The sequence below is a fragment of the Emydura macquarii genome, unplaced genomic scaffold, assembly GCF_026122565.2.
Source record: "Emydura macquarii macquarii isolate MOO-44397 ecotype Brisbane River unplaced genomic scaffold, CSIRO-AGI_Emac_v2 contig_1790, whole genome shotgun sequence".
NCBI lineage: Eukaryota > Metazoa > Chordata > Testudines > Chelidae > Emydura > Emydura macquarii.
This window is the reverse complement of record NW_027131927.1, coordinates 18,705,552-18,722,282: the sequence shown is the minus strand read 5'-3', so window position 1 is coordinate 18,722,282 and position 16,731 is coordinate 18,705,552. Positions and strand designations below refer to the sequence as shown.

Genomic DNA, 16,731 nt, shown 5'->3' with positions numbered 1-16,731 from the left:
GTTCCATTGTTCATGGTGTCCAGGAAGTTGATGTTAGTGTGGTAGCATTCTAGAGAGAGCTTATTGGTTGATCGGTGCTTGTTGAAGTTGTGGTAAAAACTGAGGGTGTTTAGGTCATTTGTCTAGAGGATGAAAATATCATCAATATATATCATTGGTTTCGTGGTGCATTTGTCCAGAAATTCTTCTGCAAAGTCTCCCATTAAGAGGTTGGCATATTGGGGAGCCATCCTCGTACCCATGGCTGTGCCCACAATTTAGACAGTGTTTGTTGTTGAATGTAAAATTGTTATGGGTGAGGATGAGTTTGGTGATGTCTGAGGGGTGAATATCTGAGGGTTGTCTAGTGTCTTGTACATATTGGAGTCAGGCAGCTATGCCATCGTGAATGATGTTATTGTATAGGTAAGTGACATTCTTGATGGCAAGTTCTAAGGGATGTTGTGAATGTTGCGGAGTTTGTGGAGGAAGTGTGAGTTGTGTCCTGAAGGAAGCTGGCTCTTTGTTTGGTCAGTGATTAGAGGATGGTTTCTATGAGTCCTAATGTTCCTTCAGGAAGAGTGTTGGAGCCAAATATGAAGGGTCTGCCTGGGTTCCCTTGTTTGTGTATCTTGGGAAGCATGTAGAAGGTCCCTGCGTTGGGTTCATGGAGGATGAGTTTGTAGAGTTTCTCTTGGAAGCTCTACAAACTATAATGTGAGACAAGGAAGATGGTTTCAAAAGTCTGTGGTTTCAAAAGTCTGTGGTGTTTTTGTAATTGACACTTTGTAGCCAACTTAATGATTTTTAAGGCATTTTTCCTTTTTGTCCTTAATATATGTTCAGGAAAGCTTTTGATTTTTGTTTGTATAAACAAAATTAAGAATTCCACAGTCTACCCTTTTTGGCCTGTAATGACATTTTACTAGTGTTTTCGATTATATAATTTTTCCACTCTGTTTCCATCCTTTTTCTTTTGTTTTATTTACTTACTTGCTGTGAAAGTGTAACAGAACAACTCAGTTTGATATACACAGATGTTAAGTGGACGAATGTAAAATATTCATAGACAAATGCAAAGTACTTCATGCTTTCTTCATGTTTTGTTACAAATAGGAAAATTTGGCCCACTTCCAAGAAAATTGCCCAGGCTTAAAATATTTTAGATTATTTTTAAGTGGAAAAGGGACTTGTCGGGCATAAAGTAAGTTTACATAAATAAAATATGAAACCTCTTAATTTCTGTTTAATACAAAAATAGGTATTTTCTCAGTATTTTGAATAAGTTGAAATGAGATCTTTTGAAAGAAAACTTTTGAATTCTGCGTAACTTTAATGTTGAGCAGTCTGCTAACTTTCATATATCCACCCTGCATATGGTGGTGAAAGGGAAAGAAAAGGAACTGAAAAATAACTCCAAATCTCTTGGATTTTTGTAAACCCTTAATTCTTCCAACCATTCTTTTTGTGTGAATTCTGATTTGAAATGCACCTAGACTTGCTGTCTTCTCCAGCTTAGTCCATAGATTCCCTGATCACTTTTTGTCAGCAGTATTTCTTCAATTTTGTATATATTCATTATTGCTATTTTAAATGAATGTTTCCGGGTCAGGCATTTCATAGTAGGTAACAACAAGCTGGCTTAAGGGCCCTCAGTTTCACGTTTGCTTAAATACTTCCCACATCATATTAAAATTTCATTTTCCAGCATGATGGTGGGTTTTTTGTTTGTGTTTGTCCTTTTTAAATGTAGCATACCTTTCTGGTTCTCAAATGTTTGCTAAGGGCATAAGAGATGTACACAATATTTATTTCCATTTAAACCATGTTCAGAGGAATGTGATTCTGACATTACATTTTAAGGCTAACACTTTTTTTTGTGAATTTTCATGAGGACTTCTATTCCTCACAAATGCCACAGTGTTGTACTAAATTGTGACGAGCCATTCTCTTACGTCAGCAGAAAACAGTGCTAGAAAATACAGTGGGTCTGCACAGATGAGCCACAGAAGATAGATGACAATAATAAATCGTGGTGGAAGCCACAGAGCCCAGTGTTCTACCATGTGGACTCGATACAAGAAGTCGCGGCTTAAAGGAACTTTAATACTACTTGCCGTGTCCCCTTGATACCTTTGAATAGGCACTCAAGCAGAGAGGGGTTATCCCATGCCCTGTGTTCATTTTTTAAAACTACAGTTTTTGAAGTCTGCTTGATTTGAAGTATATAGCTATTTGTGTGCAAAAGAGTGCTTATGGGATTTTACCCAGCTTTTTATGAGGGGCATATGTTAGATATTTAAATGAAGAAACTGAAAGGAACACATGTTCCAGGCTTTAGGCTTTGTTGCTATCCATTTCCTCCCACAAATCATTAATCAGAAAAACATAAATCAAACCAGATATTTCATTTAACTAGTTCTTCCCACCATGTTACAGGTCATAAACACTCCTTTCTCAATTTTTAGTCAACTCCTTCTTTGTGTGTGCATGGTTTGAGGCTGTGAAGTGCTATGGAATCTTGCTACTTAACAGTTTTCCCTTTGTGCGGTCTTCTTGACCAGTCTGTCACAATTTACGTTGTCTTTTCTTCACAGCACACAGGGCAAGGGAATGAATGAACTTCTGTGTTTGTGAAAGCATTACACTAAAGTGGATAGAGCCACAATGGGCTTGGGCGTAGGCACTGGCATTGTAGATTCCTTGATTTAAAATATTTTTAAGGGGTTTCTATCTCAACCCTTGTCTGGCTTCATAATAATTTCAGTCTTTTAGAAAACTGTACCCAACTGTTATTTATCATTTCTCATCACTAATTGTTTTGTTGTTTTTTTTTAAATATTGATATGTTAACAGTCAACAGAGCTGTCATAAACTTATTGGAGACTGAGTCCCTTTTGCGGTTTTTTAATCTTAATTTTTATTTGTTTGTGAAAATGCAGCTTTTTTTAATGCCCTAGTATTTTCTGCTTTTTAAAATTTTTTGCTTAAATCCACTGCTCATACAGGAGAACATACGTATGATCAAGCTCCATTATTACCTCCAATGCTTATTATGAATTTCATTATACATGACCTTTAAATATTATGTCTGCTTTAGAATGTTAAAGGAAAAAATAACAAATTTGAATGATCCACCCTTGTAAAGGCAAGGATGGGACAAAGGATTTTGTAATGGAAATATATGCAGGCCCTTCAGGAGTAGCCACCATTTCATAAGGTTCTGCATAGTAGAAACGAAATGGTGGCACAGCTGTCCTTTCATACACACTCATGTTCTCTCATTGCCTGCACATTTTCCTTACTCATTCACTTAATTTTTCTGAACACTTTTTAAAACAGTCGGGTGGAATTTATTTAAAATCATCTTTATACAATGGACAAAACTGTCTTTACAAACTGTGTTAAGTAACTAAAGGAAAACTTGAAAAAAGGAGAAGATTCTTTGACACTAGTGTGAAGATAGTGGGGGAAAAAATTCTGATGAATGCAGTACTGTGTGCTGCAATGGAGCCGTTTATTACTCATTAATAGGCAAAGTAGATATATTAAACATACACATATTGCCAGAAATTATCACTTATGTCCTGGGGTTGATTCAGTTCATACAGCCTTTTAATTTTCTAACTTTTTTAAGTAGTGTGCATGTGTGTTCTGTGGCACAGTTAGTAACTTTTACCCTCCAGCAAATTCTACTGTGTATTGAAGTAGCAACACTTCTCTGGTTTGAAAAATAGATGAAGATAGACTTAATTTAAAATGTCACCATATTTTTTCTCTTTAAAATAATACAGGCAGCACTCATACTTAGTATATTAAATGTTTGTAATGTGAATCTGACCTTAAAGCCTTTTTCTTCCTATGCTTTTCCAAAGCAAAGAAGCTTCACAGTAGACTTATTTTTTATCTAATATTAAAAATCCATAGCATTAGACTTTTCAAGATTTTAATTTGAACTGTGAAACTTTTTTCAGTCTTGAAGTCTTAATCTTTCTATACTTTTAGTTGGGTTGTTATACAGTAAATAAGACTTGGAACATTGTGATAGGGTTAAATTGATGTTGGCAAAAGCAGTCAAAGTTAGAAATTGTTAGATGCCATGAAGATGAAATAATGTAATTAAAAAAAAATTAAGTATTTTCACATACTACAACAGTGTTTCCGATTTTGAATGTTCCGGTCTTTAAAAAATGTTCTCTTCCTTTTTGCTGTGTGAAAGGCCCACCACAGAAATGGGAGAAAACTACTGATGATGTTAACATAGAAACTGACAATACACACATTGCTGTCAAGTGAACAAAGAAATAAACGGGAAAAATAGAAACATTTTGCTCTAACTTTTTAAAACTAATTTTAGGTGTTACTTGTAGTAATAAGATTTTAGACAAAAGTGTAATTTCTAAGTTGATTCAGTTTCTCTTAGTACCAATTTTCTTTTGCTCACTCACTCTCACGCTCGCTCTCATTAATTTGGTTTCATGCAGCTAATGGTCCCTTTAGCTTCAGCTGTCAGCTCAAATTTATGCAGCTCACATGCTGCTCCCTGCTCTGAAAGTGAGTAGGATTGATACTTATGGTTGTGTATGAAAAAATTCCCTGGAAATGAGGTTTTTCATCTTTACATCTCCATGCAAACTTTTTGTGCGTCTGTTTTTAATATCTATGCTTTTATGAAAAACTCTAGCTCAGTGGTGTCAAACATATGGCCAGTGGGCCAGATTTGGCCCATGCGATGTCCACTGAAAGGTTTCTTGCACCTTCCTTTGAAGTATACTGGCTAACATCATCGGACAGAATACTAGACTAGTTGGACTTTACTGATCTGACCTGATATGGTGATTCCTATGTTCATATGTTGGCGTTGGGAGATATTTTTGTGCATTAATAGCTAAAGAAAACAGTGGAAATATCTCAAGGTCACAGCAGGAAGACACTCTTTAATATCTAACTTTAAAAACAGTGATAAGAAATAGAATCTGTTGTTTGTGCAGTCATCAGCAGGCATGTGGACCAGAAGATCATAACAGCAAAGCCTAGGGTTTGGAGGAAAGTATTTTGTTATCGTGGGTTTTAGATATGGGGGGCATGAGAAGACAGAATCCTTTGTGCTTTACACCTCTTTCTCCAAGAATCAGGCAGCACAGACAATACTGAAGAGGTTTATTCACGATACCAGGAAGTCTGATAAATCAGCTTCAACTTCATGGTATTTCAGTGGTCAATTATATATGCTTCCTTATCGATTACATAGTACGTTTAACATTTTTTATCTGTTCACTTACAAATACAGACATTGTCCCATCCGGAGAGAACAACAGTGATAATGGTCATTACATACATGCAGAGACACTTTAATCACTCTACTGACATCAAGGATGCTAGGGCTACCCTCAGGGTGGGGATAGGGTGGAGAAAGAAGGTGGGGGGTCCTTACAGATAGGTGGCAGAAGAGACAGAAATTCTAAATGCAAATGTGCCATTCTCATTGGAATTAGAATCACTAAGAGGACATCTGGCTTTCTGAGCCATCGGATGCTTACACTAGCCATTGTCCTTGAGGTTCAGGTATGCTCGTTAGCCATTTAAATGAGTTTTGACCTACAACTTGTTAGCTGAAAACAACCTCAAGTCTTACAGAGGTTTGGGGAGAAAAAGCAAGTATAGAATTGAGATTCACAAGTGTCTTGTAGTGTGCATTTGTTAAATGGGGTGGGGAGGAAAATGACAAATCAAAGCAGAGGAAAAGGAAAAAGTGTATTAAAAATCTTCTGATGAGTAGAGGACATTTTTCTTAACTATTATATTTGGAAATTTTTAACATGGGTTTTTTCCTCATTTATTCTTTGTTACTAAGAATATTTGTACAAAGAAATGAATCTTTGTTTAGTCATCTGTTTCTGATGTTGATGTGTATGTGACTCAAGACCTCTGGAACTTCTTTAAATGTATGTAAATAAGGATTAGGGAATTATAAGGGGCTAAAGCTGTTCTTTACCCATGCTTGTAAATCCTATTAATTAACAAGAATTACTAGACTTTTTTTATTATTTAAACCAAAAACTTAATGCCAATAGCTATTAGCCCCTTCTTATTTTAAATAATATAGTTTATTTATATAAAGTGTTTCCTACAAATATTAAGAATTGCCACTGATCACACATTTTCACCTCCTAATCAATGGTTGTGAATAGGCCTCAACTACTGCTTTCATCCACCTTCCCCATTGTTGTTACTTCCCTTGCATATGTATATATATGCCTCTTATGTGATTTCTATTCTTTACATCTGACGAGGTGGGTTACAGCCCACGGAAGCTTATGCCTGCAGAAATTAAATTTGTTAGTCTTTAAAGTGCTACAGAACTCTTGTTGTTTTTACAAATATTAAATTACTGAATGACACTAACTCCAATACTTATAAAGAATATGTCCTAAGAAAATTGAAGTGCAGCTTCACTCCATCACTCTCAATATATGCAACAGCTTTGCTTTAGAATAAGAAAAACTGAACATCTGGAAAATACAAGAATTCGGGTGTTAAACTAATTTGCAAAAAAGGATTAGAATGAGCTGTTGAGTTTTAGAATATGAAGGTTGGTCAATAAAACTATGATATGGGAGACTTATCTTGTGCCCAATAATTTTAGGATCTCTACCACATTTTCACTTTATTTTATATGCAGGTTATGACTGTCTTTGCTATTTACAAATCAACAGGAGATTAGTTGTAGCTTTCTGGGGGGACGGGGGCAGGAAAGAGGTATTAGTGGAATGTGTACTTTGCTCAGTATCTTGCCAGAGTTTGGCCTACAAGAGGAATTCAACCTTCTTTACCCCTCAAACACCCAACATAACTGCAAATTGGTGTTCTAGGAAAGACAATGTAAGTATGAAGCCCAGAATTATGCTGAGTATAAATGCTGGAGTTTGGTAACTGTTTTATAGTGTTGAGAACAGAGAAGTATTGGGCATGTTAAGACAGGGTTGGTTTTTTTTTTCTGTCCTCCTCACTTCTCTGCCAGGATCTCTATCTCCTCCCCCTTGCCTGTCAGTTGTCTGAGCAGAATTGCAGCACAGAGTAAGAGACATGTCAGTTATGAAGATGTCTGTGCACCCTCATTTGTGTGACACAATTTGAATTGTGACATGATTGAAGTCACCTTGGGCATATATGCAGCATATTAGAAATCTGAGTTATGGTCCTTTCTAGCCCAATTTGTTTTGCATGCATTTTGTTCTAAAAAACCAAAATGTTTATAGGGCTTGTTTTTCATTTGTAGGTATATTTAGGTGGTCAGATGGAAAGAGGACTGAGGCAGATGCTGAAGTTGCATGAAGTTAATATGAGAACTACAGTACTTTGATTTTTATAGTTCTAAAATAAAAATATACAGATTTCTTGTTGGATTTTCTTTTTAATAAATGCTTTATAAAAGTATCAGCCTTAAGACTTAAACAGAAATCCCCAAACCTTACTAACTGTAATTAATATTTCTCTTTGCTAATAAAGCCTTGCTATATTACTTTGTGCCGAGTAATAAATCCTTTTGAATTGCAAAACTTACTACTGCAAAGTGAGTCTTGTATTATTACAGAAATCTCCTTTTCTGTTTTTCCCTTTCCTATATCTTGATTTTGAATCTTTCCTTTAGATCATGGCTTGCATGACATTTTATCTTTCTTTTCCTTTCTTTTTGCTGTTTGCAAAGACTCTTGGGAGGATTTGACAGATTTGGTGGAGCAATTGCGTGATGATACTGAAGGTGCGTGCCACACCAACATCTTTCAGCTATTATTTCCGCTTTTAATTGGCTTTTAATGTGTTACTTTGATCCTGAGCACCAGCTACACTATTCCTATGCAAAGGCAATAACTGTGGCTCTGCAAATGTGCTTGTCTGATTGAACTGGGTTCCCAGACTAAATATACTGGACTAGTTGCTTTCTGATATTGATGTGTAGTTCTACTGTTAAGATTCTAAAGAAAATATCCTCGGTCACAATAAGCATATGTGTATGTATTTTTAGTGTAATTTATTTACTTTTGAAAAGATATTGTGAAGGCTTTTTGGTTCCAAATTTGCTCTAACTTGACATTGGTCCTATCAGGACAGTCTTGCCTTCTAAATTATTGTTAATTTAAAAAAAAAAAAAAAAATGAAAAACAAGAGCAATTAATATTGCTTAATAATAAATTTGTATTTGTCATACCTCTCAAGCAGCTAAGGCTCCTGTGTGTAAAGACATAAAATGAAGATAAGACAATAATGGAAACGGTAAAAGATGTGGGAGTAACTTCTTTACCTTGATAAATGCTGTCATTTTCGTGAGCCAACGGTTGTAATATTGTTTCTCTAATATCCTGGGATCAACAGGGCTACAGCAACACTGCATACAATAGTTGTAATGTAAATTTACAGGGTAGAGCTATATAAATCAAAGCAATTTATATAATTGATTAAAATCTCTCAATTTTAATCAATTGTGGATTTGAATCAGGCTGAGGCTTTCTACAACAAACTTGAAAACTTGTGCTATTGTAACTTTAAAATTTATAACAAAATAAATTACAAATGCATTTGTGAAATACCTGTACTCATAGGCATCTTATTTGAGTGTTATAAAATGGCTATAGGCAAAACACAAAATATTAACGCCCCAACTCAGCAAATGTTTAAGCAGGTACATAACTTTACTCAAAAAAGGGGATACTCATACTCAAATTTAAGTCTGTGCATAATGTTTGCAACATACCAGGTTAAAAAAATGTATTTTTATTAAAATCTTTTCTTAGTGGGTAAAATCTTTGTCACTTAAAACAAAATTGCTTCAGCATTAATTAATTTTTTTAGACCTTTTCTATCTTAGCACAATAATTGTGAACTTTTTTATACACACAGGCCAAGTATTTCAGAAATAGGAGCCCAAAGTTAGGCACCTGAGGATGGGATTTTTGAATGTACGTAAATGACGTAGGAGCTCAGGTTCCATTATTTTCAGACTGCACACCATTATAGAGAAGGATAGCCTTGTGGAAGCATTTCAGCTTTCTTGACTTGTGGAGGTTCAGTATATTGAAAGCTCATATTGGTTATGAATAAAGCACAGTCTGATTTGCTTATCAATGTTGTGTTTTGAGTTTGTGGTGTTCTCCTAGTAAGGAGGCTGAGGTGGTCCTGGATTTGTCTTTTACAGCCTAGATTAGCATTTTAAGAGTAGAATATCAGATTGTAGACAGAAATGTCACAAACAATTAGAAAGCTAATTAAAGAAACAAGTATAAAATATCTAGTTTAGCAATTTAACATTATAAAACAGGAAGAAAGTAAAGAACTCTACATGTAAATACAAAAATTGTATTTAAATAAGAAATTGATTTAGATAAACTGTCAAGATTTTTATCCTCCTTGATAATTTGTAGCAATGAAGGCAAGATACCAAGGCAAGCTTGATGAGAGATGGAGGGTGTGTGTGTGTGTGTGTGTGTGTGTGTGTGTGTGTGTGTGTGTGTGTGTGTGTGTAAAATAAGAGCCTCTTAAGTGTGTAAGAGTGTTTTTTTTTTTAAACTCCTTTTTGGTTTGTTTTTAGGAATAGATTTTTTTAATTGATGTTTTGGGTCATTTACAATAAGACGTTACAATTACATCGACTTGACATGTATAGGTACATATCTTAATACAGAATTAACAATATTCAGTAACATTGAATATTGTTGTTATCATTTCCCTGTTTTCAATAAGATTATTTAAACACAAACTCTCAACGTGGGGATGTGTATGTGCATATGTGTATACTATACCATTCATATTCACTTCTTGGGGGTGGGAGGGAGTTGAATGTTTTCCTGAAGGGGGGGGGGTTGGGGTGAGGAGAAAAATAGAAAGGAAAGCTAAGAGGGGTGGTAAGGGGGTTAATTCAGTTATCTGCTGTGTTATGCAGTCCCAGATCATGTAAATCCTTTCAGATAGTACAGCTGCTCAGGAAAATAATTTTGAGGCACAAAAACATTTACTGGCTGCTTTTAATAGTGTATCATACCCTCTGTGAATAAGGCTTTCTGTTAATGTTGCATTTTGTTACATATTTTGGCTTCTAACTACATTGTATTCTAAATGCATCTGTGCCTTCTTATTATGGGGAAGGTATCACACCATAATTTTAAAGTTATCTAGATTTTGAAAATATTTTCATGGAGAGGATATTCAAGGTCGCACCTTCAAAGGAAAAAACACTGGGTTTGCCACGTTTTCAATCATGATGTAAAAAAAGAGACCCTGTCGTTTTGCGGGTTTCTCTTGCTTGTTTTTTCCTTGAGATATATTAGAGATATCATCCCCCCCCATTCTCCCTGTACTGTTTTTTGGAGAAAAGACTCTTTTTGGATGACTCATGTATAGGAAGCTTTCCCAATCCTTAACTGAAGAGGTAGACTGCTAAATCCTTAACAAAGGACATGTGTGCAAATTAAATAGACGTTAACAAAAAACAAATTAAAAAATCCTAAAAAAAAAAAAAAAAAAAAAGTCTGAATAAAAATTACTTCCCCTCTCAGCAAATCAGATTTCCTTTCTTTCCTATCTGTGCTGTTATCCTATCTGTTTTCCCAATTACTCCTAGTTGTTCAGGGTAGACAAGACTTGAATTTATAATGTAAAAAAAGGAAGAAGGAAGAAAAAGAACTTTTTGCAAAAGAGACACACACATGCTTTCTTCCATTGTAAAGAAACAAGTCACAAGCCTATTTTTTTTTTCCTTTACAGGTCACCTTTAAGAGAACATCTTTGCATATGTGGTGCACCGAGAGTTTATTCCCACTTGTATTCCTTTTCCCTAAAATAGCAGCCAGTGAACTGTAGTGCTTGATGAAAGATTAGAAACTGAGAACATGTCTACATGGGGACCATCAGGGAAGTTCAGCTGAATTAACTGAAGTTAAAGAGCATTGTAGCTCTTTGGCTGCTCTCATTCACAAGTAAAGTGGCTATAGTTTAGTCTAGTTTACTCCTTCAGCGAATGTAAGACCACTTTACTTATGAATGAGAATGTCCACATGGGTGTCATGTGTTTTAGCTTCACTCCTTTAGTTAATTAATCTTAACTTTGAGTTGGCTTGTCTACATGGGGACCTGCAAGACACTGGATTTTATAACTTTCTTATAACTCTGTTACAGCTATTTTATTTTCCATTCTAACTACTAGTACTTTGCATAATATTCTTCTGGAGAGATTGTCAGTACAGCCTCAGTTATTTGAAATTCCCTGTAACTTAGACGTGTCATGTCCCTGAGTGTCTCTTAATTACATTGAAAAATTCCCTTGATTGTCCAAACTTATCTGATGCCCTTCATTACTTCTAGAAAAATGAGGTTGTACTGTAATTTGCTAATGTAAGCTCATCTTCTAAATTATTTCAGTGCATTTTGAACAAGCCATTGATCACTGCTATAGAGTGTACACTGTTAACTGGCAGAAACTGTATTTGTATTTGGAGGCAGATAAAAGATCTTAAACCGTAAGAAGCGAAGCATGTTGAGAAGGAGAAATACAAGAATTCTTCAAAAGAGAGATGCAAATTTATACTTTCCATAAATTTTTCCTGTCCTGCTGATTCAGTCTCCTGCAGTGTTTCCAGAGGACTTTACACACCTTTGACATGGTGCAAAGTGTCACAACAGCAGCTGCCAGAAGAAAAATTAAAATTAGAGAAATTCCGCAGGTAGAAATTCTATTTATTAGACTAGCAACGGATGTAGTCTCTCTAGATGCACTTGAAATTATACCAGAATTCAATGTTCAGTAGTTTGAGCTGCTAAAATTAATTGGTTTTACACAAATGAACCAGGATGCTGACTGAGGGTATGTTTATGCTTAAAACACTACTTGGCACAGCTGCACCTCTGTAGTGCTTCAATGTAGACACTACCTATGCCAATGGGAGGGGTTCTCCCATTGTCATAGGTAATTCATGTCCACAAGAAGCAGTAGCTAGGTTGATGGAAGAATTCTTCCGTTGATTTTGGCACTGTCTACACTGGGGGCTAGGTTGGCTTAACTGTGTCACTCGGGTGTGGATTTTTCACTCCTCTGAGCGACATAGTTAAGCCGAATTAATTTTCTAGTGTAGACCAGGCCTGAGATACAAAGTGATATTGTTTGAAGTGTGGGAGCTTGTTCACTTGGGGGGAAAAATAGTACTTCACAAACATATAATTGGGCTAAACTAAATACACTTCAAAATATTTAGGTGATATGGTTTCCATGACATTTTGAATATATGAAAACAGTCTTTTTGGTGTTTTGGTTAAGATTCACCCTGTACATTTAGAATCTAGATGAAATTCAAGAGAGCATTTCAAAGTATTCTAATGAATGGAAGCTACTCTAAATAGATTAGATCACATTTATAGAAACATCCCATCACATCCTGTGCTTGATCAAGCTTCTAGTTTAATGTTTATCTCTTCTTAGCATTTCAAAATGCATTAGCTACTTACAGTGACAGTGGCAGTAGGAGAAGAATTGCAGAGTATGTGGGTTAGATCTAAGATCCTGAATTTAACTATATATGTGGTGGTTTTAGCTGAACAATCCTGCTTGTAGCATTTGTGTTCCAGCTTGAACGGCGGCAGTTCCATAAATCCCTCTGGGTGTTCTAGTTATATGAAAAAGCACTTCACTTGAATTGCATGCTGAGATAGTAGGTGGGAGTGGTGAACACTAGAGCAATATATATTATGAGAATTGAATCTATTCAGGAGCTTAAATAATATAGCAATAGTAGAAATGTTAGTAATTAAATTGTTCTGCACAGTTTCTTTGATTTTTTTTTTCCATTAGCAATATATGTGTGTTGTAAATAGAACCTCTTTGGGGTAACTACCTTGTTATCCCATGCTAATTTGATCAGCGGATTCAACAAATTACTGTGACATGACAATTCAATATTGCAGTAATGCTTTGGTATTACATTGGGATATTACTGAAAGAACTTGACCTGTAGAATGAGTGTCTGATTGCAAAGATGTAAGCTTCTGTTTACCTGCAATAGCTTGGTAATCAGTCATTCCAATGATGGGAAAGACTTTTTTTTTTAAATTGTGATAATGAGATTTAAGCTTTGAATTTTAGAAAAGATTTATTTTTTTTATTGCGCACCCACAAGTTAGCTAGGAAAAGCAAAGCTTCTTTCCCCTTCCTCTTCAGTTAAGTTCTGCATTACCTGATCAAATTCCTGGTGGAAATAAAAATCCCCTTGGTTCTTTCAAAACTCCTGTTTCTCCTGTTGTCTACCTGCCAGCATTATTATATTCCTGGTTTCCTGAACTGCTTCTCTTGTCAAATCACCATATGAGGATTCCATAACACTTGGTGGCACAGAGGAATATGCTTTATATTCAGTTCCAGTCAGATATTGAGCCATAGTTGTTGTGCATTCAGATCTACAAGTTCATTTCTTGCTGCTCTGGATATAAAATAAACTTTGAATGGGTTCAGTTCAGTTACGAGACCAGATCTGTTTCTCTCTAGTTCTGCTCTCCTCTCTGTAATAATCTTAGATATTGCCTTCATTGGTTTGTTAGATGAATTGTGGTACCAGTTTTGTGCTGCCTTTGTCCTGCAGCTTCTCATCCAGTTAAAGTCTAGTAGACATTAGTCCTGTCTTATCCTCCAGAGAGGTTATAGAAAGTTCTAATTTATTTAGCTGTATGAGAATTTGCACAAATGTTAGTTCTTTGACTGTCAGTCTGAAGCTAATTGTAGGTTCACATATGCATCAGACCAGAGTGTAATAGTAGTGTCCATCAGGGCCACGCATACATCCTATGCTTCCTTGTGCTCCCATATCAGGGCATAAAGGGCCAGACAATGGTGTGTGCACACGCACCCCAGTTCCCTATTACTGCCCATGACAGAGAGATGGAACCTGGCGATTGTCTGACCCACTAGTTCCTAGCTTTGGCTAAACCTTCTCACATTTTCTGAAAACATCCAGGACTATTCTGATTATCTTGACTTACAATTGTTGTGATCCATAATGACCTGTCTGGACTGTGTGTTGACAACTAGACGCTCCCCCACCTGCCTGTACAGACTGTCCCTGTGCAGGGCTTCTTGACATTGCAGAATTTTCATGAAGTGTGTGTGTGTGACTGATGAAAAGTGTCTGCTATGAAGCCTTTTGCCCACAAAACAGGTCCAATGCAGGCATTGGCAGTGCATAGTATCCTCCCTCGTGCATAGGTGTTAATTCAGCCCTGACCTGAAGAGAGCATCTCTTAGGGTAAAGAGGAAACTTGGTTCCTGTGCCCATTCAATTTTACTGTTTTGCAGTAAGTGTCGGTTAGTATCTATTGCAATGTAGACAGCAGTCCATTGGGAACTGGAGTGAGATCTGCTAATCCTTGATGTTAAGGGAGGGGGGAAATGACAAGAAATACCTAAATATTCTGAATGAATGGAGTCACTAAATGTGATGGGGTGTACAAACCCCACACTGGAGAGGAAGGTGTTAGGGAGGCTGCTCTGGGCCTGGTGCCACACCTGCAAGGCATACACAAGCTGGAGAAGGAGATTAAAAGAGGGAGCAGCGTAGATCGCTTGCAGGCAGCCAGTGGAGGTGACCTATGCTCTGAACTCTGCAAAAGGAGCACCGTGGGAGGCCCAGCTGGCAGGGCCCCTGTCTGATAGTCTACCTGACCTGCTGGAGGAAAAGAACTAGAATCTCAGAAGGGGGCAGACTGCTGCAGGGCCGGAGCAGCTATCAGGAGTGGGGCACCAAGACGAGCACCTGTCATGCCTGACTGCTAGGCGACAAAGGTAAGGGAGCAAACCCTGTCACACTAGTTAATGAAAGAGCAAATGTATTTTTTGTGTTAACAGCAGGTCTGTTCTGTCCCAACTTTCCTGAAAGTGCATTGGTTACTTTGGTGTGTTGCGGTGAATTCATGTTGAATTTTTGTCTGTTTACTTTACGGACAATTCCAGTTCCCATCATTATCCACTGGTTAAGGGATAATGTGAAATATGGTTTTTCCCTCCGATTTCTTCTTTCTTTTGAAGTAAATGGAGCATGACATTTGTCATTTGTATTTGGATATTAGTGATAGGTATAAGAGAGGAAATAGTGTTCTGAATTATATTGATACTGCTTAGGTTTTTTCCATCTAGGTACTTAAATGGCATCCATCACCATACTTAGCTGCGCAGCTGTCAAGTATATAAGTACAGAAATATTTAATCTTGCTTCAATTTCAAATATTTGTTCGCTACTTGCTTACTGAATAAGTGCATGCTTCTGTATGGCAGAATGCCATTCTGTATAGAAGACACTTAGTGATCCTCAGTCATTTCTGCCACTAAATTTAGTAAAACGACTAACAAACATGGTGAATGGTAAATTGCATATTAAGTCACAAAGGATATGTCTAAACTGTGACTGGCCTGTGCCAACCAACTCAAGCTCACTGGGCTTGAGCTGTGGGACTGTTGCATTGCTGTATTCGCTTCCGGGCTTGGGCTAGAGCTCAGGTTCTGGGACTCTCCCACTTCACAGGGTCCTAGAGCCAGCTGTGGGTGCCCATTACAGCTGGAAAACTTTGCAGAACAGATATATTTCCAGGAATGTTTTGAAGCAGGAAAGAAGAGTGCTTACGGACATAAGTTAGTTGGCACACAGTTTCAAGTGAAAGGAATAGGATGTGAGAAGACCGAGACAAAAGAGCAGTTAAAGGGTGGAAGGTAGGCAGCTGGAAGGGGGAGTGTAAGAGCTTATTAAGGCAGTGATGTTGGCAGGAGGGGAGCTGTGAAATGTGATTGCTTCTCTCTCTCCCTCCCCCCCCCCATTAAGGCACCATCTGTGCTTAAATATAACAGTTCAGGGACTCAGTTACGACAGTTAACAATAGTGTAGCTAGGACCCAAACCCATAAATGGGTTAAAGCTTTAGCAATCCAGATTTCCAGTGTAGTGGTACATGGCAACTTTTCATCATTTTCAGGGGACAGTCATGTCATAAATAGGCTCCCTGGCTCTTCTTTTTTTTTTTTTTTTTTTTTTTTTTTTTTTTTTTTTAAGATTATGGTGTATATGGTGCTATAAAGAGATGGGCAGAGTGGCTAAAAATGATACTGTGTGCACTGGCGTTTTGGATGGGCTGGAAGGTGGAAGAAGAAGGAAAAGGGAGGCCTGAAAACAGGAAGTTGTAGTAGTTGAGGTGGGAAATAATTTGTCCATACTCTGGTTTTAGCAGTGAGGAGAATCTGTCTTTGGTGATAAGGTAGGAGAAAAAAGCCTGAATGCAGTGGGAATGGGAAAAAGGCCTCAGATGACCTGCAGTTTGTCTAGTTAGTGTGATGGAAAGAGTTGGGGTGGGAAGCAGCTCAGTTTTGGATGTATTGCAGTTGAATTAACAAGAAGACCTCAGAACTGAGGATGTGAGACTACACTGAGGATGATGGTTTGGTGGATAAATCCTCAAAAGGAGGAGTGGCATGTTGGCAAATATCTGTAGTGCTCATAGCAAACAGGCTTTTTTTTACACTTTTAAACAATTCTCTGACATGTCAACTGTGTGGTGCTTTAGATAATTCTACCTGAGCTTTATACTAGAGCTTGAAGGATCAGCACAGTACCACACTGAGAGGCTTTGCTCTTCATGTTTTGTTACCATATGTACAATATTCTGATTTAAGACGTCATTCTCCTGTATGTGTGTGTCACTTAGTTTCTGAACTGAATTTAGAGTTCCTTATCTT

At 37.0% G+C, this 16,731-nt stretch overlaps 1 protein-coding gene across 12 annotated transcripts in view; it reads left to right on the top strand.

Annotated features, from left to right (window-relative positions):
• The window catches only part of RUFY3 (RUN and FYVE domain containing 3), a 71,547-nt gene that overhangs the window by 18,168 nt on the left and 36,648 nt on the right, over window positions 1-16,731 (top strand). For 2 of the 12 annotated variants that reach the window (XM_067557021.1, XM_067557026.1), the window contains exon 2: window positions 7,688-7,741. The exons of 9 other annotated variants lie outside the window; for them this stretch is intronic. In XM_067557021.1, coding sequence (XP_067413122.1) covers window positions 7,688-7,741 — 54 coding nt within the window. Of the gene's footprint in view, window positions 1-7,687; window positions 7,742-14,429; window positions 14,795-16,731 lie in introns of those variants that run through there. One more of the 12 variants, XM_067557022.1, reaches the window with a different exon arrangement.